Source organism: Manis javanica, chromosome 11, assembly GCF_040802235.1.
Source record: "Manis javanica isolate MJ-LG chromosome 11, MJ_LKY, whole genome shotgun sequence".
Lineage (NCBI taxonomy): Eukaryota > Metazoa > Chordata > Mammalia > Pholidota > Manidae > Manis > Manis javanica.
The window spans coordinates 98,686,204-98,711,699 of NC_133166.1; the positions used below are offsets into that span (position 1 = coordinate 98,686,204).

Here is a 25,496-nt window from a genome sequence, read left to right on the forward strand (position 1 = left end):
TTACGAATTTTATCTTACTTGATCTTATAATAACTCTAGGAAGTAAATATTATTCCTATTTAATAGGAAAGAAAACTAGGGCTCAGAAAAATTAAGAAGGTCCCCCAGACCTTTCCAATGGATCCTCAATGTCAAAACTCTATGTATTTATAGCATATATATTTATAATAATAATAATAATAATGGGATGTTTAACTTTTCTCAATTGCATTTGCTCACAAATGAACACTGGAGTTTTCTGCAGACTACAGGACACACTGAATGGAAAGAGATACGCGAATACAGCTGTTTCTGTCTTTCTACACCGGTCATTAAAGAGATTTGCAAAAGTTATAAAACAATGTCACTCTTCTCACCAAACTTTTTTTTTAAGTTTTAGAAAATGTTTTTTTTTTCATTTAAAAATGTTACATATATTAACATATAATAAACTTATTGTTTTTACAAATAAACTAATAAAAACATTTAAAATTTTTCTTATCTTAAATTTAATATGTCACCTAACAATAGACATAACTCAAATAGACAAAAGCTCCTTGGGGTTCCTCGATAATTTTTTAAAAGTAAAAGGATTATTAGACCAGAGAAAAATCAGAAAATGCTGAACCAGGGCATTTTTGGAGATTGCCTAATAAGATCTTAACAGTTCATTCTACAAAACGCAGGACTGAAGTATGAGAAGCATTAAACTTAATCAAATCAAGACCACATAAAGTACTAGTTTCCTAAAGCAAAAGTCACAGATGTAATTCAATGATGAATAGATTTTTATAAACGATGAGGCCATCAGTTTTTAAGTTATCAGAAGTAAACAACACCCCTCCAACACATGTACATGGACAAGAAAAACAAGCTTCCTCCGCTATTGCTCCTCAAAATTCTTCTAAATTAGCACCTTGCTTTCAAGTTCTCAACTTGCTCCAGTTGTCATTTAGATAAGCCAGTCTTTGGAAATAGCAAATAAGACTTATACTAATTTTAAAAATAATTCCAAGGAAAATCTTTCCGTAAGAGAAAGAACAGTATTATAGTCCTCATCTTTCCCAGTATCTAGTAATAGGAAGTGACAAAATGCCTGTGGTGCTAAGGGAGGGAGAGTGACACTAACTCTTACAACCAGATTTTATCTATACACTAAGTTACTAAGGAAAACTATTCTCCAAATGATAAAATTATCCATCAGCTGAGAATTCAACAGCAGGTGAAAAAAAAGGGTAAATACTTTAAAAGCATTATAGGGACATGGAAAAAAAACCCTCTAGAAAGTTATTTGGACAATAGAGTTAAGCTATTCAAAGTAACAAAATACTTCCTTCTTAAAGCATACTACGCATGATACAGGCTCAAAAGCATGCCTCATATATGAAAAATAAAAATGCTATTTTGTGATAGCCCACAATTCATCTTTTGCAATATGTTAGCAATTTGTGGACAACAGAAAGATAACTGAACATAATTTACTTAATAGAGCTTTTACTCTCACAGAATAGCAGCTCAAATGTCAGTCAAAATTATGTCAAATATGTCAATATGTCAAAAGTCACCTTTAGACTATTTTTTATATTTAAAAAAATGAAACAGTAGAATAGCACAGATAGAAAGAACAAACAAGAGAAGCAGGGTGATACTTACAAACTTTATCCTGTGAATTCCTCCTTGTACTGTATCCTGAACCGAGGTCTGGAAACCCGCCAACATTTTCAAAACAGAACTTCTTATTAATATAGAGAAAAAGGAGCAGCATCACGATAATAAACACCCCGACAGCTGACAAAAATCCAACTGCCTCTGGAGATACTAGAGAAAAAAAGTCACAGCTGTAAGTATTTATTCTCCTTTAAGCTACAAATAGGAAGGAAACCCCATACATGTTAGATTACTGCCTTGAAATTATATTTTTTAATTGTCACAGATCACCATATAGGAAAAGCAAATTGTACAGTTTAATGAGTTGTTCGAATCATTCAACAGCATCTACTCAAATCTTTCAAAAGTTTCCTCGTAAATTATGTCGGCACAATCTAAGAGGAGTCTACAAAATGGGCAGTTATATGTTTAGCCCATTGAAGAGTATTACAAACATTTTAACACAAAAACTTAGAAAAATTATTTCCTGTGCATGGGTATATTAGTCACATCTGTGAGAACACATAATAATTATCTCTTTAAACTTCAATCGCCCTTCATTAAATAAATTCTGGGCTTCTTAACCTGGCATTCAAAACTCCAGGATTCTTTCCAATATTACACTTCAGTCGAATGGTTCTATTTACTGCCTCGGGAACAGCTCTAGGCACTACCGCACACCTTATTTTTGCTCACGTCTCCTCTTTACCATATCCCACTCATTCACCCAACCAACAAATACTTCTGGGGCAGCAGCCGTACACCGGGCATTATCACACCCACAGTCCCTGTCTTCCTCGAACAGTATAGGGAAGGCAGCCACACCATGAGGTAATAAAGTCTCTGACTGGGGGGAAACAGGGACTATGAGACCCACAGAACACCTAGTCCAGTGTTGAAGAATCAAGTAAACTTTCTGACAGTTACGGCCTCTACGATTACATTTTAAGAATCAGGAAGAATTCCCCTGGTTAACACTATTCCAGGCAGAAGAAGCAACATGTGTAAGGAGACAGGAGGTCACTCTGTATTCTGGAAATGCACGGAAACTGTTACGATGAACTACCCACCAGATTCTCAAGATAATCTGATCTCAAGAGAATACATTAAATCACCCAGGGAGACTTTGTAAAATGAGAATAAACAAAAACTTGTCCAACAATGCCCAGCAATCGCTTTCCTTTCAATATTTGCATTATTTTGTCACTACACGAGTCACTTGGGATTAAACAGGAGCTATATTTTTGTATCCCCAGTCAGTGCCCTGTACATCATACTCAAGTTATTACCTGAGAATGAATCCAAAGCCTCAAATATCTGCTACAGACTTGCAACCTATTCTTTCTTCTTCCACTGCTCAAGTAGCAACTAAAATGCCACCTCCTCCAAGATTCGTTCTTTCATCAGAAGAGCCACAGCGATTAGCATCTGACTCATTTATTTAAAGTGAAGTCACCAACTAGTCAATGATGAGTGCTTTTCTTTATGTGTGAAAGCCAGGCATTCCAGGGGTGGAACTGATACAAAGCTGGGTCAGTAGGATTTGTGGCAGAGGGTGGAGGCAGAGGCAGTAAGGGAGGGGAGTGAGAGGGAGGGGAGGAGGTGGTAGGAACAGTCCCGGTGCTGTGTGATTATCAGCCAGAACTAAGAAGTTATGCTCAAATATCAGCCCTGCCTGTTTTGTTCCCAGGCTGGAGAATAGTCAGGAAAGAGAACAATAGCCTAACAAAAGAATCTAAGGTATATTACATAAAAACAGTGGTATGTATCAAGCCTGGTGATAAAATGAAAGCAGAATTGTCATTAGCATTTCTAGTAGCTAGGAAGGTCAGAAGCAGGACAGAATCTGGTATGAAGAGGGAAAATGCTCAATATACTTATATGCAATACTGTAAATAGCAAATATGTATAGGAACTCCCCTTTTCATCCAGGCCCAAACACATTCAGAAATTTGACTCCTTAAGTGAACACAAAGGGTTAAATAATATGCAGCCTGAAAATCTTCCATCTCTTAGAAGACCAAATGAGAAAACAAAGGTAGTACTATACATTAACTTACTCTTTAGATTAGTAAACTAATGCCCAGAGAGTAATTAACTTGTTTAAGGTCACAAATCTAGAAAATGGTAGAACTCAGCTTTGAACCCAGGCATTCTGACTCCAGAGCCCATGGCCTTAAATACCAAGCAATATTGCTTCCTTACATGCCAACCTGCAATATAAAAAATAAGGGAAAACTATGTGATTCAAGTAATACAGCTTACTACATATGAGAAAATAACTGTATGGTTTACTTTCTTACATATGTTAAAAATACCAACTATATTTTCAACTTTCTCAAAATAAATATATAAATTATAAAACTGGCATCATAATTTTTTCTATTCAAGATCCTTTCAAAATATCCAAACTTCATTTAAGAACTAAGCTTAGAAACCAAAATCAATGGTACATTCTTATATGTCATGTTCTAAAAGTTAATGAAATAAATAAAAGTTTAAAAATTAAACATTCGTCTATGGAACAATAACCTTAGTATATATTCATTAGTAATGCTCAATAAAAATGTAAGGTCTTCGTGAGCTATACGATCCTCTATGTGAAGTATCTAAGGACTATAATGCAAGTAGAAAAGGGTACAAGGTGTAAAGTAACAGCCTACCAGAAAATGCAAAAAGTTGAATTGATTCAAGATTAATGATCATGTCATGTATACTTACCTGGCTTTAGTAGTGACTTTTACTATATATTTAGAAATGAATATATATATTTACAAGAGGCAAACTTAAAAAAAATATCACTTAGTCAAAATTCAAGCTTCAAGAATAGTGACAAAATGCATTTTAATTTCTACAGACAAACTGCTCATGGAAAGAAAATGATACAATTGTAGTCTTACAAATTAAAAGCAAGACAAATTCATTTTGGCTTTGAAAGTATTGCAGAATTCACCTCAATTCTACTTCCCATTTTGTTACAGAAGAATATTTTCTATGTAAGGTTTATGACACAAATACTAGGATATACATAAAAATTAATTTATGGGAGATACTTATTAAGCCTACATATTTTTAACACTAAGTTATTTGTGTGATACTCTTCTCTAAATAAAATTTATTTGTGTCAAAACATAAATAATATAATAAATTATACAAAACTATTTTATCTATTTTAAATGTAAAATTAAACAAAAGTTCCTATGCTATTTATAATTCTTTAAAAAAGAAAGATTAAAAAGAAACAACTTACAATTTGCATTATAAGGTTTGTGTTGCTGAACTGTCCTACCAGGCATGAAACACTAGTCCTCTAACTACATGTCATGGAGGCTTTAATAATTCATTTAATAGATGCAATTTTATCTCTTGAACAAAATGGGAACTCTATAAGAAGCAACTTAAATTTAAAAGAAATACTTGCTTTCTATTTAATCAGCCTTAAATACCTTTTCTGGTATTCTAGTCAGAAAAATTTCACAACTATTTTGCTCTGGTTTGAACATAAAATAGAGAATTTACTAGTATTTTCAAGAAACAATGTAGGAAGATAAAAGATTAACTTGATATGTCTAAATTTCCTTTTGCAACATCCCAGCTACTTCCATAAATAAAATCTTACTTAAAATTTTGTTATGATGTAAAACTGGAAAGAAGACAGATAAATCAAGAAAGGGATATGATTAATACATGACTATTAACTCTAGATTTTATTTTAAAAATCAGATAGCAAAAGACAAAAACCATTTACTAGGTAATATAACTCACTACTGGGTAACTTAAAGGGACAACAGAGGGGAAGTCACAAATAGCAACAAAGAGACATTGCTTAAGATCTTAGAAATAAAACTGCCCTCTAAGAGAGACTCATGAGACAGCTCGATAGAACAGATGCTACCCGACTCGTTTCAAATGTCAAGTCATCATTGGGGATCAACAGAGGTGAGGCTCAGAACCTCACCCCCCCCTGCTTTGAGAGAAATCTTCTGCATCCGTGGATGTTTTGCTGCCCTTGTCTAGCCTGGATTAATACTTAGTCCATAGGCACACACCTGATCATCTGATCATCTACATTTGCCCTCTTACAGCACTAAACTATGTTTTCTACCTTTATCTTGCATCTACCTACCACTTCAGCATTTTATTAAAAATAAAAATAATAATAATAATAAAGGGAGAAATGTGGGATCAACATAAATCAAGTACAAAAATCGAACGAATATTCATATTTGACCTGATTGTTTATAGGTCATAATGCGTGATCAAAACCGAAAGTTTCTGTGATGAATGCCCTTGTACTGTTCACCATGTAAGAATTTATTCACTATGTAAGAATTCGTTCACCATGTAAGAACTTGTTCGTTATGCTTCAGAAGACTGGAGACTGACGAGAATTAGGCTTGAGATGGATTAATGATTGTACATTGAGCATTGACCCCCCTATACTGAATTTTATTGTTGTTAACAACCATTTGATCAATAAATATGAGAGATGCCCTCTCAAAAAAATAAATAAATAAATAAATAAAATGTCAAGTCATCAATAGATTAGAATGTATTTCCTGGAAGTACCATGTAATAAATAGAAATGTCATTCATAATACAAATGAAAAATCCTAAATCAATCTTGAAAAAAACAAAAACTCAAACATTTATTAAGCATGGAAATCCAAATACATCATATTTAAACCATATGCTTAATGTTTAGACTTGAGATAGTGTACTTAATATACATGTAATATACTTATAATATATTTAAACAAAATACTTAATATAAAAAGCACTGTCAAACATTCTCTAGGAGAGATTTTTCTTCAAGAATAGTCTTGATTAATGCTTCAAAATGACAATTTCAATGAAGTTTATACTAAGACAAACTTACATTCCTGGCAAATCTCCCTGTAGTGAAGCATAGTCATTCTTTTGAATAAAATTTATGGTCAACTGCCTCAAAATTTTTCATAGTCTATTCAATGCATGAATTCCTTTAAATTTATCTGAATGATAAACCATACAAGTATAATATATGAGGCCACTTCTTCCTTCCTTTACTTTTTCAATGATTCTTTGCTCTTCCTTTTATGTAAGATCTTCATTGCTGAGCCATGGTAAGACTTTGACAATTCAATACCAACAATCTCTCTTAAAGAGATATCACTGCCCTCCTGCATTTTTAATATTATGTTAACTAGTTCTCTTCTGCATAAAATTTCTTGGTTTTATATATTTTGTCAAGCTTCACTGAGGTAGAAGTAACAACTGAATATTGTATTTAAGGTACGACTTGATTTGGCACACATGTAGACTGTGAAAAAATCACAACAATCAAGCTAATGAATATATCCATCACCTCACAGAGTTATCATCCCTGCTTCTCTTTTTTGTGGTGAGAACAGTAAGATCTATTCTCCTATCAACTGTCAAGTATGTGTCTTGCCAATGGGTTTCAGCCCTAGGCAAGTTCACTATGAATTCAGTGTGACCAAAGAAATGACAGTAAAATGTTCTTGGGGTGAAAGGGTTATACCCAACTTCATTCCCAAGGTGGCAGGTCAATCACTAAAATCCCATCCACTCAGAGTAAGTCTGCACGCAGCAAGACAGTCTCTGGTCTCTGCCTCTGGGTCTCTCTACCCCACAGCCTTCTCAGTCTCTGTCCTTGGAGCTGCCACCACTCTAGTCTCTGCCATGCTCTCCTGCAGCCTTGCAGCCCTGCCACCGTGTTTCCCAGAGCACTGGGCGGGGCTCTTTATTTAGAGTCAATATCGACCTACTGCCCACATGCCGTGTAGTGAGCTAGCCAACCAGGGCCAGGTGAGAATCCCGGCCACAGGAACCATCATTTTATCCACAGTATGCAATACAGTAATGTTAATTTTAGTTGCACACTGGATCTCCAGAACTGATTTATTTTATAAAATTGAGACTTTGTACCCACTGTCCAACACTTTCCCATTTCTCCCTTCCCCCAGAGCCTGGCAACCACCATTCTATTCTTTGCTCTGTGGGTTTTAGATTACATGTAAGAGAGATCATGCAGTATTTCTTTTTCAGCTTCTGGCTTATTCCACTTAGTATAAGATCCTCAAGGTTTACCCACACTGTTGTAAATGGCAGGATTTCTTTCTTTGTTAAAGAATGAACAATATTCCATTGCATATGTGCACCACATTTAATTTATCCATTCATCTGCCAATGGACATTTAGATCATTTTCATATCTTGGCTATTGTAAGTAAGGCTGAGATGAACAAGGAAGCGCAGGCGTCTCTTAGAAATTCTGGTTTCGTTTCCTTTGACTATATACACAGAAGTGGGATTGCTGGATCATAACGTAGTTCTAGTTTTCATTTTTTGAGGAACCTTCACACTGTTTTCCATAATGGCTGTACTAATTTACATTCCCACTAACAGTGTACAAGGGTCCCTTTTCTCCAGACCTTCCCCAACACTTATCTTTTGTCTTTTTGATAACAGCCATTCTAACAGCTATGAAGCAATACCTCCATTTCATTTGCATATTCCTGATGATTAGTAAAGTTGAGCATCTTTTCATATACTTGTTGGCCATTTGCATATCTTCTTCTGAGAAACATATTGGATCCTTTCTCCATTGTTGAAGCAGATTTGGGGTTTGGTTTTGTTTTTCCTATTGAGCTGTATGCATTCTTTACATGTTTTAGATATTAACGCCTTATCACACAATGTGGTTTGCAGATATTTTCTCCCACTGTAAATGTGGCCTTTTCACTGACTGCTTCCTTTGTTGCACAGAGGCTTTTTAGTTTTTGATGTAATCCCACATCTGTTTTTGTTTTTGTTGCAAACCAATGTCAAGTTTTCCCCTATGTTTTCTTCTAGTATTTTTATGGTTTCATGTATTACATTTAAGTCTTTATTCCATTTTGAGTTGACTTTTGTATATGGTGTGAGATAAGGACCCAAGTTCATTCTACTGCATGTGGATATCCAGTTTTTCCAATACCATTCCTGAAGAATTTTAGGAATTCCTTTCCCTGTTGTGTGTTCTTGGCACCCTTATTGAAACAGTTGACTGTAGACGGATGGTTTTATTCTCAGGCTCTCTGTTTTTTCCATTTTTGGTCTATGTCTTTTTAAAAATACCAGTACCATACTGTTTTTATTATGTAGCTTTGCAATTTTGTTTGAAAGTAGGAAGTGTGATGTTGCTAGCTTTGGTCTTCTAGCTCAAAATTTCTTTGGCTATTTGGAGTCTTTTGTGGTTCCATACAAATTTTAGGATATTTTGTGATAGGTATTGCACTGAATCTGTAGGTCACTTTGGGTAGATATTTTAACAACATTAATTCTTCTGATCCATGAACATGGAATGTCTTTTCATTTATCTGTGTCTTAGTTTCCTTCACCAATGTTCTATTTTCAGTGTACAAATCTTTCATTTCTTTGGCTAAATTTATTCCTAAATATTGTGTTCTTTTTGTTGCTATTGTGAATAGGACTGTTAATTTCCTTTTTGATAGTTCATTGTGCATAGAAACACAACTGATTTTTGTACATTGATTTTGTATACTGCAATTTTACTGAATGCATTTATTAGTTCTAACAGCTTTTGTTAGGTCTTTAGGATTCTCTATAAAAATGATCAAGATACATGTCATCTGCAAACAGAGATAATATTACTTTTTCCCTTCCAATCTGAATGCATTTTATTTCTCTCTCTTGTCTAATTGCTCTGGCTAGGGCTTCCAGTGCTATGTTGAAAAGAAGTAGTGAGATTAGGAATTCTTTCCTTGTACCCTGTACCAGATCTTTTCTTACCAGAAAAGATTTCAGTTTCCCCATTGATTTTTATGTTAGCTGTGGTCTTTTCATATCTAGCATTTATATATTGAGATACATTCCTTCTATACCTATTTTGTTGACAGTTTTAATCATGAATGGGTTTGACTTTGTTAAATGCTTTTCCTCTATCTATTGAGATAATCATGTGGTTTTTTTCCCTCCATTTTGTTAATGTGTTGTAGTATGTTGATTGGTGTGAATATTGTAAACCATCCTTGCACCCCAGGAATAAATCCCAATTGGTGATGGCGCAGGATCCGTCTGGTATGCTGTTGAGTTCAGTCTGCTATTATTTAATTGAGGGTTTTTTTTGCATCTACATTGTTCAGAGACATTGGCCTATAGTTTTTTTTTTCTTTAAGTGTCTTTGGTTTGGTATCAGGGGACTGCTGATCTCATCAAATGAGTTTGAACGTGTTACCTCTTCTATTTTTTTGAAGAATTTAAGAAGGATTAACATTAATTCTTTGAATTTTTGATAGAATTCACCAATGGCATCTGGTCTTGGGTTTTTCTTTGTGGAAGATTTTTTATTACTGCGTCGAACTCCTTATTCGTTATTGGTCTGTTCAGGTTTTCCATTTCTTCTTGATTCAGTTCTGGTAGGTTGTATGTTTCTAGGAATTTTTCAATTTTTCTAGATTATACAGTTTGTTGATATATATTTACAACAGTCTGAGGTTCTGTTGTAATGTCTCCTTTTTTATTTCTCATTCTATTTATTTGAGTCTTCTCTCTTTTTTCTTAGTCTAGCTAAGGATTTGTCAATTTATCTTTTCAAAAAAAATTGTTAGCTTTATTGTGTCTACTCTACTGCTTTTCTATTTCTGTTCTAATCTTGATTATTTCATTCATTCTGCTAACTTTGGGCTTAGATTTTCTTCTAGTTCTTTGAGGTATAAAGTTATTTATCTTTCTTCTTAACGCTGGTATCTACCACGATAACCTCCCCTCTTCTTTTCATGATAATCTTCCCTAAATCTTTTACTGTATCCCATAAATTTCAGTATGCTGTTTTTATTTTCCTTTGTCTCTATACTTTCAAAATTTCCTTTTAATTTCCTATTTGCCCCCAAAAGTTGTTCAAGAATTTTTTGATAGCAAAACAATAGTAGTGGGGAATTTGAATGCCTACTTAACAATAATGGGTAGAACATTCAGACAGAAACGTTAGCTTCCAACGTTTGTGAATTTTCTCATTTTTCTTGCTATTATTGATTTCTCATCTCATTGCATTATGATCAGAAAAGATATTTAAAATGTCAATCTCCTTAAATTTGTTAAGACTTGTTTTGTGACCTAGCATGTGATATATCTTGAAAAATGTTCTGTATTTGAAAAGATTATGAATTATTCTGCTGTTGACTGTAATCTTTTGTATATGTCTGTTAGGTCCATTTGATCCAAAGCAGGGTTCAAGTCAACTGTTTACTGATTTTCTGTCTGAATGTTCTACCCATTATTGTTAAGTAGGCATTCAAATTCCCCACTACTATTGTTTTGCTATCAATTTCTGACTTTAGATCTGTCAATATTTACCTTATTTAGGTGCTTTGATTTTGAGTGCATATATATTTATAATGAGTATTGCTTCCTGCTGAATTAGCCTTTTTATTATTATAAAAGGCTTAGTTTTATATTTAACCTGCTTTGTCTAAGTATAGCCATTCCTGCTTCCTTTTAGTTATCATTTGTATGAAATATATTTCTCCATCTTCTCATCTTCAGCCTATCTGTGTCTTTAAAGTGAGTACCTTGTTGATAGCATAGTGCTAGATCTTATTTTTTTATCCACTTACCAACTTTATTGGTGATTTTAATCTATTTACACTAAGAGTAATTATTGACAGGTGAAGACTTAGTGTAGCCATTTTGTTCATTGTTTTGTCTGTTGTGCAAATACTTTGTCCCTCTCTTCCTCTCTTGCTAGGTGCCTTTGTTAACTGTTAATTTTTTAAATAACAGTTTGCTTGGATTTTTTTTCTCTTTATCTTTTGTGTATCTATTACAGGTTTTATCTTTGTAGTTAGCCTGAGGCTTGCTTATAATCATCTAAGTTAATAACAATTTAACTTCAATTACATACAAAACTCTACAATTTTACTCCCCCACCCCATCCTGGTTGTGCTCTTGTACTGGGTTTCAATTTGAAGAACTCCCTTACGTATTTCTTGTACAGTAGATCTAGTGGTGATAAACTCCTTCAATTTTTGTTTGTCTGGAAAGATTTTATCTCCCCTTCATTTTAAAATAATTTTTTCAGGTATTATATTCTTGGTTGCAAGTTTTTCTTTCAGCTCTTTGCATATATCATATCATTCCCTCTTGGCCTGCCAAGTTTCTGCTGAGGAACCTGCTGATGGTTTTACAGGTCTTCCTCTGTAGTGGTTAAATCACTTTTCTCCTCTTGCTTTCAAAATTCTTGACCTTTGACAATTTGATTACAATGTATCTCAGTGTAGTCTTCTTGGGTTGATACTGTTTGGGAACATTTAGCCTCATGAATCTGGTCTATTTCCTCCAAAGATTTACAAAATATTCAGTCATTATTTCTTTAAATAAGCTTCTTCTATGTAAATTCTATAATGTGTATATTGTTCCCTTGATAGTGTCCCATAAATTCCATTGGCTTTCTTCATTATTACGATTTTTTTCTCTCTCTCTGAATGGACAATTTCAAATACTGCTGGGTCCTCCTGCTCTCCTCCCCAGTGGGAGTAATTTGTGGCAGTGGGTATCTCTTCCGGCACCGGGACATGCACATGAGTGCAGTGGTAGTACCAGTATCCAGATCCAGGGCGTTGCAGGCACATGCACAGGAACACCAGTGCTGAGGCACAGGCACATGGAGATCCACTGAAGCAGCAGGATCTGGGTGCATGGGAAATGGCTTGGAGCCAAGGTCTGGGGCACGAACACAGCGGTGCAAGAATAGGGAGAGGGGAGGTGGTGATGGCTTCAACCTGGGAGGGGGCTGAGCAAAAAGGGGGCTCCAGCTCTTATGTGGAGGTGCTGCAGTAACTCTGTTTTTTGGGTCAGGGGGACTCAGTGGGACGGACTCCAGGCAGCTCTGTCAGCTGGGGTTAGTGTTGACAAAGACTGTCAAGGTTCTTTGTGGCAAAAGCTGAGAGTCTGTCCACAGCAGTGATGAGGGCTACTGGGTTCCATGACTGCAGTGGCAAAAGCTACTGGAATCTTTCTACTCTTCTTTCCTGCCCTGAGGGTAGGGGGTCATGGTCAAAGGGATCCCCCTCTTTGTGTCAAGCTGTGCTGGACTAGAGGATGGGGTGATGCAGGTAAAATGATTCCTATACTTTTCTATGTGACAATTCTGTGTTTGTGCTCCACTGGACTCAAGCAGCTTCTTCATTACACTCTAGAGCTGTCCTACAGCTATTTTCACCAGTAGCTGTTTAGTTGTTTTTGTAGGGGGAACAGATATTAGGATCTCCTAGTCTGTCATCTTACTGATATCACTCTAACTACTTCTCTTCCTGCAGTGATTAAAGCATCCTTTGCTCATCCTAAAAACATCTTCCTTTGCCCTCAACTTAATCCATTTTGAGGAGAGACAGTCTTTGATGAAAATACTGCACAGTTAAAGGCATACAGATTTCCTGTATCAGAATACATACATATGCAATCAAAAGTCCATCTATTTTAACAACATATCATGTTTCTCATTATCACTAAACAGATCCAGCACAGTTTAGTGGCGATAAGAGTTCAACATCATATTGTGCCTCTATTTCCATACAGCAACTTGAAATTCAAGAGCTTTGCTTTCATTCCCAATGCATACTGAATGATTTTAAAAATGTAACATTCCATTTGCAAAGTGATTCATTTCTACCATTTTGTTGATAATTAATATGTGTGTATGTATGTGTGTGTGTGTGTGTTGTGCGTGTGTGTACAATCTCAGACATAATAAAAGACAAAAATATTTGAAATTTTAAAGAAATATTACTCTAAAAGCATTGCGAAAGAGCTCTAATACATTCCCTTTAACTTCAGATGCAGACAGAGTCACTGGGCAGCCAATGAACAAGCACGGCAGTGCTGGAGCAGAATCAGCGGGCAGCAGTTTGCGTCTCAGTCCTAAGGGGTTGTAAATACAAAGTTTAAATCCTTCAAGTAGGGACTAATTTCAATTAAAAATGTTCTATAAAATAAGGAGAAGTGGTGTAAGTTAACAAAAATACCCATAACAAAATCAGTATGGATCACACAACTGAAGAAAGAATCTGTCAATCAGTAAGAGAAAAATAAACAATGGGATGATGAAATCGAGAGAAATAAAATGTGGTGATGTACCATGGCACATCTTTCAGTAGTGTCCACTGTAGTTGGATTTAGGAAAAGTTATTTAAATTACATAACTTAAATAATGAGACTTTTTTACATTTTACTGATAAAAATAAAACAAGAACATTTGCTGAAATTTATAAAATGAAATATAAAACTTGCAAAAACTTCATGCTTTTAGGCAGTGTCTCTGTGTACCCATATGTGATAGATGTTCTCTTCTCTAAAGTGGAAAAATCTGAAAAGTACTACCTATACATTAATTTATTCAGTAAACACTAAGCAATAGTAATGAAGCTGGAACATGACGAATATGGTCTCTGAACTCAGAGACTTAATAAAGTCCTACAGGGACACCTAACCTTGACTTGAAAATTAAGACTTCCTGGAGGAAGTGACTTATAAACTGAAATAGGAACATTCCAGAATAAGAAAAAAGAAGGGGCAAAAAGAAGAGTATTTATAGTAAAAGGGCTCAAAGTCAAGAGATAATGACCTACTGAGGGAACACGATAAAAGGTGTAAAGTGGCAAGAGATAGAGCTGGATAGCAAGCAAAGGCAAAATCATGAAAGACCTTGAAAAAAAATGTTAACGAGTTTGGACTTTATCAGGAAGGTATTGGGGACTCCAAAAAGTATTTGAAGCATGGAAGTGAAAAGATCGCTCTGGTGTATAAATAAGGATGGGAATGGATGAGGATTAGTAAGGGCCAGTTTATAAAGTAACCTCAATAATCTAAGCAAGAAATGATGATAGACTAACACGCTAGATAACGCTACGGAACAGAAAAAAGAGGCTTTTCTTAGAGCCTACTTTTAGGCTGTCTCACGTACACAAACTAGTGAATATATAAGCATGTCTTGTTTAAATTTTTAAAATGCTTTTTCTGTACTTGCTGTATCAATGCCTCTATTTCCAATGATAAGGAGGAAACTTAAGATCCATGGCATTATATCACAGTCATCTAACAAATTACTTATTGATTTTATGAACATATTAAAAAGGCAGCAGTCTAGCCACATGCTTTACCAAACGATCTTCCTTTTGTAAAGATCATAGTGAGAATCAAGTAAATGACATATAGACTGGGTTAAATGCCAAATACTATTATGTTTTTAAGAACAAACTATCACAGTTATATGAGACAATAGTGGTACAAATTAACAAAACGCCAACTTTCAATTACCTAGAAAAACATGTGATGCCAGGAGCAATTTTTATGTCTCAGTGAAATATATCAAGATAACTTATCAATTCCATTTCTGTGAAAGAATGTTATGTAGAGAAAGAAAACATATCTAGCTTTCTTAAACAAATCTCACAATTTTCTCTAAAATGAAATTTTAGTTTAATGAACAAACTTACCAACAGAATCTAGATTCTAGATGAAGATGTGAAAGCATAAGAAGTTACTAGGTTTCATGGTAGGCCATATCATCTAAGACATCTCTCAGGTGCACACTGGTATTAAGAGCCAGTTTTGCTTCCTTTGCCTTCTGCCAACCTCTCTGGTTTACCACATTTGCCTTTACTGGTGACTAGGTCTAACAGTTAAAGACTCCTTTTCTGTTCGAGCTGCTCGCTCCGTAACTGAATAGTCTTTTCTTTTGGCCCAACAAATTGAAGTCATGGAACAGCATATAGTTTTGTATGTCACAAAGATAGATAGAAAACATAGAATGAATATCCACAAAAGTATGGAAAACTACATCCAAAACTCAGTAGCTTAAAGAGAATCACTCAATAAAACTGTTACTTAAGGCGGAGCCAAGATGGCGGTGTGAGCAGCGGAAATCTCCTCCCAAAACCACATGTATCTATGAAAATATAACAAAGACAACTCTTCCTAAAATAGAGACCAGAGGACACAGGACAACATCCAGACCACATCCACACCTGCGAGAACCCAGCGCCTCGCGAAGGGGGTAAGATACAACCCCCTGCCCGGCGGGACCCGAGCACCCCTCCCCCCAGCTCCCCGCAGGTGGAGAGGAGTCAGCAGGGAGGAAGAAGGACCCCAGGACTGCTGAACACCCAGCCCCAGCCATCCAGACCAGAGCGCAGACACAGTGCATGAGCTGGGACCCTGGATACTAGGGAAACAGGGCAGCAGGACCAGTGAGCAGGTGCCTGAGGCCGACTCCAGAGAACAGAGAAACGAGAGTGACCATTTTTTTTCCCTCTTTTTTCTTTTGGCGAGTGCTTTTTGGAAATCTTAAAGGGACAGGGACCCCAATACTAGGGAAACAGGGCAGCAAGACCTGTGAGCGAGTGCCTGAGGCTGGCGCCTGAGGACAAAGAAAATCATGCGTTTTTCTTTTTTTTCTTGTTGTTGTTGTTTTGGTTTGGCGAGTGCTTTTTGGAAGTCTTAAAAGGGCACGGCAGGACACTTAGTCCAGAGGCAGGGAATCTGGGGATCTCTGGGCACTCAAACCCCCTGGGCAGCAGGGAGCATGAAGGCCCCTTACGGATATAAATAGCCTCCCGGCCACTCCCCCTCCAACGCGGCTCCACCAATTTGGAGCAGCAGCCCAAGCCAGGCCATGCCCACAGCAACAGCAGAGATAAACTCCATAGCAGCTGGGCAGGAAGCAGAAGCCCTGTCTGCACGACCCTGTCTGCAAGCAGCTGCACAGCACAAGCCACCAGAGGTCGCTGTTCTCCCAGGAGAGGAAGGCCACAAACCAACAAGGAAAGTTCTTCCAGCCGTCACTTGTACCAGCTCTGCAAACTATCTCTATCACCATGAAAAAGCAAAACTACAGGCAGACAAAGATCACAGAGTCAACACCTGAGAAGGAGACAGACCTAACCAGTCTTCCTCAAAAAGAATTCAAAATAAAAATCATGAACATGCTGACGGAGATGCAGAGAAAAATGCAAGAGCAATGGGATGAAGTCCGGAGGGAGATCACAGATGTCAGGACAGAGATCACAGAAGTGAAACAAACCCTGGAAAGATTTATAAGCAGAATGGATAAGATGCAAGAGGCCATTGAAGGAATAGAAACCAGAGAACAGGAACGTATAGAAGCTGACATAGAGAGAGATAAAAGGATCTCCAGAAACGAAACAATACTAAGAGAACTGTGTGACAAATCCAAAAGGAACAATATCTGTATTATAGGGGTACCAGAAGAAGAAGAGAGAGGAAAAGGGATAGAAAGTGTCTTTGAAGAAATAATTGCTGAAAACTTTCCCAAACTAAGGGAGGAAATAATCGAACAGACCACGGAAATACACAGAACCCCCAACAGAAAGGATCCAAGGAGGACAACACCAAGACACATAATAATTAAAATGGCAAGGATCAAGGACAAGGAAAGAGTTTTAAAGGCAGCTAGAGAGAAAAAGGTCACCTATAAAGGAAAACCCATCAGGCTATCATCAGACTTCTCAACAGAAACCCTACAGGCCAGAAGAGAATGACATGATATATTTAATACAATGAAACAGAAGGGCCTTGAACCAAGGATACTGTATCCAGCACGACTATCATTTAAATATGATGGCGGGATTAAACAATTCCCAGACAAGCAAAAGCTGAGGGAATTTGCTTCCCACAAACCACCTCTACAGGGCATCCTACAGGGACTGCTCTAGATGGGAGCACTCCTAAAAAGAGCACAGAACAAAACACCCAACATATGAAGAAAGGAGGAGGAGGAATAAGAAGGGAGAGAAGAAAAGAATCTCCAGACAGTGTATATAACAGCTCAATAAGCGAGCTAAGTTAGACAGTAAGATACTAAAGAGGCTAACCTTGAACCTTTGGTAACCACGAATCTAAAGCCTGCAATGGCAATAAGTACATATCTCTCAATAGTCACCCTAAATGTAAATGGACTGAATGCACCAATCAAAAGACACAGAGTAATAGAATGGATAAAAAAGCAAGACCCATCTATATGCTGCTTACAAGAAACTCACCTCAAACCCAAACACATGCACACACTAAAAGTCAAGGGATGGAAAAACATATTTCAGGCAAACAACAGTGAGAAGAAAGCAGGCGTTGCAGTACTGATATCAGACAAAATAGGCTTCAAAACAAAGAAAGTAACAAGAGATAAAGAGGGACACTACATAATGATGAAGGGCTCAGTCCAACAAGAGGATATAACCATTCTAAATATATATGCACCCAACACAGGAGCACCAGCATATGTGAAACAAATACTATCAGAACTAAAGGGGGAAATAGACTGCAATGCATTCATTTTAGGAGACTTCAACAAACAACTCACCCCAAAGGATAGATCCACCGGGCAGAAAATAAGTAAGGACCCAGAGGCACTGAACAACACACTAGAACAGATGGACCTAATAGACATCTATAGAACTCTACATCCAAAAGCAACAGGATATACATTCTTCTCAAGTGCACATGGAACATTCTCCAGAATAGACCACATACTAGCCCACAAAAAGAGCCTCAGTAAATTCCAAAATATTGAAATTCTACCAACCAATTTTTCAGACCACAAAGGTATAAAACTAGAAATAAATTCTACAAAGAAAACAAAAAGGCTCACAAACACATGGAGGCTTAACAACATGTTCCTGAATAATCAATGTATCACCGAACAAATCAAAATAGAGATCAAGGAATATATAGAAACAAATGACAACAACAACACAAAGCCCCAACTTCTGTGGGACGCAGCGAAAGCAGTCTTAAGAGGAAAGTATATAGCGATCCAGGCACACTTGAAGAAGGAAGAACAATCCCAAATGAATAGTCTAACATCACAATTATCAAAACAGGAAGAACAAGAACAAATGAGGCCTAAAGTCAGCAGAAGGAGGGACATAATAAAGATAAGAGAAGAAATAAACAAAATTGAGAAGAATAAAACAATAGCAAAAATCAACGAAACCAAGAGCTGGTTCTTCGAGAAAATAAACAAAATAGATAAGCCTCTAGCTAAACTTATTAAGAGAAAAAGAGAATCAACACAAATCAACAGAATCAGAAATGAGAATGGAAAAATCATGACAGACTCCACAGAAATACAAAGAATTCTTAAAGACTACTATGAAAACCTATATGCCAACAAGCTGGAAAACCTAGAAGAAATGGACAACTTCCTAGAAAAATACAACCTTCCAAGACTGACCAAGGAAGAAACACAAAAGTTAAACAAACCAATTACGAGCAAAGAAATTGAAACGGTAATCAAAAAACTACCCAAGAACAAAACCCCGGGGCCAGACGGATTCACCTCAGAATTTTATCAGACACACAGAGAAAACATAATACCCATTCTCCTTAAAGTTTTCCAAAAAATAGAAGAGGAGGGAATACTCCCAAACTCATTCTGTGAAGCCAACATCACCCTAATACCAAAACCAGGCAAAGACCCCACCAAAAAAGAAAATTACAGACCAATATCCCTGATGAATGTAGATGCAAAAACACTCAAAAAAATATTAGCAAACAGAATTCAACAGTATATTAAAAGGATCATACACCATGACCAAGTGGGATTCATCCCAGGAATGCAAGGATGGTATAACATTCGAAAATCCAGCAACATCAACCACCACATCAACAAAAAGAAAGACAAAAACCACATGATCATCTCCATAGATGCTGAAAAAGCATTTGATAAAATTCAACATCCATTCATGATAAAAACTCTCAGCAAAATGGGTATAGAGGGCAAGTACCTCAACATAATAAAGGCCATATATGATAAACCCACAGCCAACATTATACTGAACAGCGAGAAGCTGAAAGCTTTTCCTCTGAGATCGGGAACTAGACAGGGATGCCCACTCTCCCCACTGTTATTTAACATAGTACTGGAGGTCCTAGCTACGGCAATCAGACAAAACAAAGAAATACAAGGAATTCAGATTGGTAAAGAAGAAGTTAAACTGTCACTATTTGCACATGATATGATATTGTAGATAAAAAACCCTAAAGACTCCACTCTAAAACTACTAGAACTGATATTGGAATACAGCAAAGTTGCAGGATACAAAATTCACACACAGAAATCTGTAGCTTTCCTATACAATAACAATGAACCAATAGAAAGAGAAATCATGAAAACAATTCCATTCACAATTGCACCAAAAAGAATTAAATACCTAGGAATAAACCTAACCAAAGAAGTGAAAGACCTATACCCTGAAAACTACAAGTCACTCTTAAGAGAAATTAAAGGGGACACTAACAAATGGAAACTCATCCCATGCTCATGGCTAGGAAGAATTAATATTGTCAAAATGGCCATCCTGCCCAAAGCAATATACAGATTTGATGCAATCCCTATCAAATTACTAGCAACATTCTTCAATGAACTGGAACAAATAATTCAAAAATTCATATGGAAACACCAAAGACTCCGAATAGCCAAAGCAATCCTGAGAAAGAAGAATAAAGTAGGGGGATCTCACTCCCCAACTTCAAGGTCTACTACAAACCCATAGTAATCAAGACAATTTGGTACTGGCACAAGAACAGAGCCACAGACCAGTGGAACAGATTAGAGACTCCAGACATTAAACCAAACATATATGGTCAATTAATATTTGATAAAGGAGCCATGGACATACAATGGCAAAATGACAGTCTCTTCAACAGATGGTGCTGGCAAAACTGGACAGCTGCATGTAGGAGAATGAAACTGGACCATTGTCTAACCCCATACACAAAAGTAAATTCAAAATGGATCAAAGACCTGAATGTAAGTTATGAAACCATAAAACTCTTAGAAAAAACAGGCAAAAACCTTTTAGACATAAACATGAGTGACCTCTTCTTGAACATATCTCTCCAGGCAAGGAAAACAACAGCATAAATGAACAAGTGGGACTATATTAAGCTGAAAAGCTTCTGTACAGCAAAAGACACCATCAATAGAACAAAAAGGAACCCTACAGTATGGGAGAATATATTTGTAAATGACAAATCCGATAAAGGCTTGATGTTCAAAATATATAAAGAGCTCACACGTCTCAACAAACAAAAAAGCAAATAATCCAATTAAAAAATGGGCAGAGGAACTGAACAGACAGTTCTCCAAAAAAGAAATACAGATGGCCAACAGACACATGAAAAGATGCTCCACATCGCTAATTATCAGAGAAATGCAAATTAAAACTACAATGAGGTATCACCTCACACTAGTAAGGATGGCTGCCATCCAAAAGACAGACAACAACAAATGTTTGCGAGGCTGTGGAGAAAGGGGAACCCTCCTACACTGCTGGTGGGAATGTAAATTAGTTCAACCATTGTGAAAAGCAGTATGGAGGTTCCTCAAAATGCTCAAAACAGACTTACCATTTGACCCAGGAATTCCACTCCTAGGAATTTACCCTGAGAATGCAGCAATCAAGTTTGAGAAAGACAGATGCACCCCTGTTTATCTTAGCACTATTTACAATAGCCAAGAATTGGAAGCAACCTAAATGTCCATTGGTAGATGAATGGATAAAGAAGATATGGTACATATACACAATGGAATACTACTCAGCCATAAGAAGAGCGCAAATCCTACCATTTGCAGCAACATGGATGGAGCTGGAGGGTATTATGCTCAGTGAAATAAGCCAAGCAGAGAAAGAGAAATACCAAATGATTTCACTCATCTGTGGAGTATAAGAACAAAGGAAAAACTGAAGAAACAAAACAGCAGCAGAATCACAGAACCCAAGAATGGACTAACAGGTACCAAAGGGAAAGGGACTGAGGAGGATGGGTGGGTGGGGTGGGATAAGGGGGAGGAAGAAGAAGGGGGGTATTAAGATTAGCATGCATGAGGGAGAGGGAGAAAGGGGAGGGCTGTACAACACAGAGAAGACAAGCAGTGAGTCTACAACATTTAGCTATGCTGATGGACAGTGACTGTAAAGTGGTTTATAGGGGGTACCTGGTATAGGGGAGAGCCTCGTAAACATAATATTCTTCATGTAAGTGTAGATTAATGATAAAAATAAAAAAAAAAAAAGAAAGAAAAGTCAGATTACTCCCTGATAGGATAAAACTAACTGTAAATCAACGATTAATGCATGCTTTAAATATCCTTAATTTTGATCACTTAAAGGGTGTCAGATAATCGGCTATGGAGGTACATTTTTCTGATAATATTCCTTTCTCTTAAAAACAAAAAAAGGAGTTCCTGTGTGGTGACCTCCAATGAGTTCTACACAATGGTATAAAGGGCATATCAAAGTGTGGGCTGTTTGTGTTTATACAGAGGATCAAAGCCTAACTTGGCTACCCAGAAATGAACTAAGATACGATATGAAGAAGAACTTCCAACATCAGCACTCTCTGGAAGACTCATACCAGAAGATGATCACCAAAAAACCTCAACAAAGATCCAGGCGATGCTGCAGTTGTAGCTGCATTCATCCCACCGGTTCCTGGACTTGCCATTGGAATGAAGAAGGAGATATCTAAGCTGGCCTGTGCATACAGTAAAACAACAAATTTGACTGGATCTATACTGTTGGAACTCAACCAAGAATTAGGAGAAGTGCAAGTTGTAGCGCTCCAAAATCTTACGACTACAGACTATCTACTGTTAAAAGAACATATGGGATGTGAACAGTCCCCAGGAATGGGTTGTTTTAATTTGTCTGATTTCTCTCAGACTGTTCAAGTTCAGTTGGACAATATCCACCATATCATAGATAAGTTTTCACAAATGCCTAGGGTACCTAACTGGTTTTCTTGGCTTCACTGGAGATGGTTGGTAATTATAGGTCTGCTTTGGTTATGTAACTGCATTCCTATAATGTTAATGTGTGTACGCAATTTAATTAGTAGTTTAAAACCTATACATGCTTAAGTTACTCTACAAGATTTGTCAAAGAAATAATCAATCTCCCTATGTTTTCTTCCGTCTGCTACTCCTATAGTTTTTCTTCTTCCTTCCTAATTACAACCCTTAAATAGAATTTGTGCCTCATATCGAATTTACTGAGTATCATAATTCTTCCAAGTGGTAAAGATACCTCAAGACAAATACTGGGCATAAAAGCCACAGGGCAGAAATCTGCAAAGAAGTAAAAAGCTAACCTTTTCAAACAATATTGCCTCTCTCACACTTATCAAGTTTACATTTCCCTGTATGGCCCTGGAAGATGACTGGTTAGCCAGAGACAGGTAAGATTCCTCAAGGGAGAAACAACCTAAGACAGGCACAGTTGCAGGGGTGCCATCAGGTGAGAAATTGGGGATCAACAGAGGTGAGGCTTAGAACCTCACCCCCCATGTTTTGAGAGAAATCTTCTGCATCTGTGGATGTTTTACTGCCCTTGTCTAGGTTGGATGAACACTTAGTCTACAGGCACACACCTGATCATCTACATTTGCTCTCTTACAGCACTAAACTATGTTTTCTACCTTTATCTTGCATCTACCTACCACTTCAGCATTTTATTAAAAATAAAAATAATAATAATAATAATAATAATAATAAGGGAGAAATGTGGGATTCACATATAAATCAAGTGTAAAAATCAAATGAATATTCATATTTGACCTGATTGTTTATAGTTCATAATGTGTGATCAAAACCGAAAGTTTCTGTGATGACTGCCCTTGTACTGTTCACCATCTAAGAACTTATTCACTATGTAATAACTTGTTCACCATGTAATAACTTGTTCGTTATGCTTCAGAAGATTGGAGACTGACGAGAATTAGGCTTGGGGTGGATTAATGATTGTACATTGAGCACTGAGTCCCCTATACAGAATTTTATTGTTGTTAACAACCATTTGATCAATAAATATGAGAGATGCCCTCTCAAAAAAAAAAAACTGTTACTTAATACCTTCAACCTGAAAGAAGAACTTAGAATATGTTCATTAATTTTACAGCAGGTCTTTCGAACATTAGGTTGGGCATGGTTGCTACTTCACTGGAAGAAAGATAAATGAGGGTGCTCAATGCATTAAAGAAATAATACATCAAAACAAAATGACGTTCAAGATGGATAACTTCAATTACTACCCCACCAGGGGCCAAACACTGAAAAAGGTTAATGAAAATGTTGTCTCAGTAAAATGTGTTAGGAAAAAATTAAAAATAAATAATGGTATAATACAGGCCAAATAGAAATCACTGGTGTAAAGTTTCTAACAGGTGAAAACTAAGCCTTCCATTATGCTATCAGATTCTTATTAAAGCAGTATGGTCTCCAGTTTCAAAATAAAACTAAGAACACTGAAAGGTTCAGAGAGAAACACATTCATTAAATGTATGTTAAAAAGCCTAATTCCAAAGGTGAAATTACTTCATACTGCAGAAAAAAAGGCAAAACAGTGTTTACCTGAGGTTTTAGTAAATACCGATCAGCTAGACCACAAAATGCAGAACTGTAAGATCAGAAAATACAGAAAATGACCTGTAATGATAGCCAAATACTGATTACCGAAATTCTATTTACGTATGAGGATTAAAAACTGAAACAGGCTATTAAGAAAGGCCAGAGGAGTATACAATTTATAGGGCAGGACTGAGATTAACAATTTGCTTGAGAGAAGAGTTAAGAAAATCCTATTTTAAATAAGTCCCAAACTGCTAAAGCTACTGTGATAATGATATTTATAAATGTCATACTCATGAAGGAATTTTGAGAATTTCCAAAATAGGGAAATAAATTAGTGGTGAGAGATGATAATTACAATTGTATAAAAACACTACAGTATATGCAATGGCTCATAAAAGTTAAAAAAAAGGATGCATTTGGGGACTTAATAAGGAATAAATCAAAAAGAAGAAAACAAAAAGCATTTTTCAATGAAAGTCACTTTATAAAGAAAACAAGTATAATTCTAAGGATATGGGGGCAATATTTAATGAATTTTAGAGAGCAATTGGTTTGGCTGTCAGAGTAGAATAAAAACAGGGCATAAATACAATATCATTCCCTTTACAGAAACTTTCAGAACACTATCAAACGTCATTTTTTGTTTTCGATTTGGGAGTAAGTGCTGCAGGGGCCTGAACTTTATTCTAAATAAAGTTCTAGATCTTTGCTAATGCAAACAAAGACCCCAAGGCCAGGTTAGGTCTATTACAATTCAACCACTAGGTTAAAGTCCTCCTGACTTATATTCTTTCTTTAATTAAGTTTCTTCCCTTCCATCTACTCAAATTCAAGTGGGTGGCAGCCAAACTCCTTTACATCTTTTGAAAATTATTTCTAATGTTTTTGCTTCTCTTGATATATAAATACATAAATATTCTTTCACTTAGCCTTTAGCTTCAAAACAGTGAAACATACCGAAAGGAAGGAGAATATTTCTGAGAACTAGATTTCAATTAACTTGATAATTAATAAAATATCACTCAGGAAAATATAGTGCTTTTAGAATGTGTTCAAACTTATGCAAATATCAACTTTGACATCTATATGCTTAGGATGTCATATATGAAACTCAAAAACCACACATCAAAACTGAGAAAATAAAGGGAAAGAAATCCATGCATAACACTAAAGAAAGTCACCAGTCACAAGGGAAAAGAGCAAGAAGAAAGGAACAGAGAACTACAAAAAGCAACCAGAAAATGATTAACAAAATGGCAGTAAGTACATACCTATCAATAATTACTCTAAATATAAATGGCCTAGATGCTCCAATCAAATAATGCAGGGTGACTGAATTGGTTACAAAAAAAAAAAAAGAAGACCTATCAACATGCTACCTGCAAGGGACTTACTTCAGACCTAGAGACACATAGTGGTTGAAAGTAAAGGAATATAAAAAG

At 36.3% G+C, this 25,496-nt stretch overlaps 1 protein-coding gene across 2 annotated transcripts in view; it reads right to left on the reverse strand.

Moving 5' to 3' along the window:
* SYT14 (synaptotagmin 14) overlaps window positions 1-25,496 on the reverse strand; it is a 214,976-nt gene that overhangs the window by 148,849 nt on the left and 40,631 nt on the right. For both annotated transcript variants that reach the window (XM_073216984.1, XM_073216983.1), the window contains exon 3: window positions 1,633-1,797. In XM_073216984.1, coding sequence (XP_073073085.1) covers window positions 1,633-1,797 — 165 coding nt within the window. The remainder of the gene's footprint in view (window positions 1-1,632; window positions 1,798-25,496) is intronic.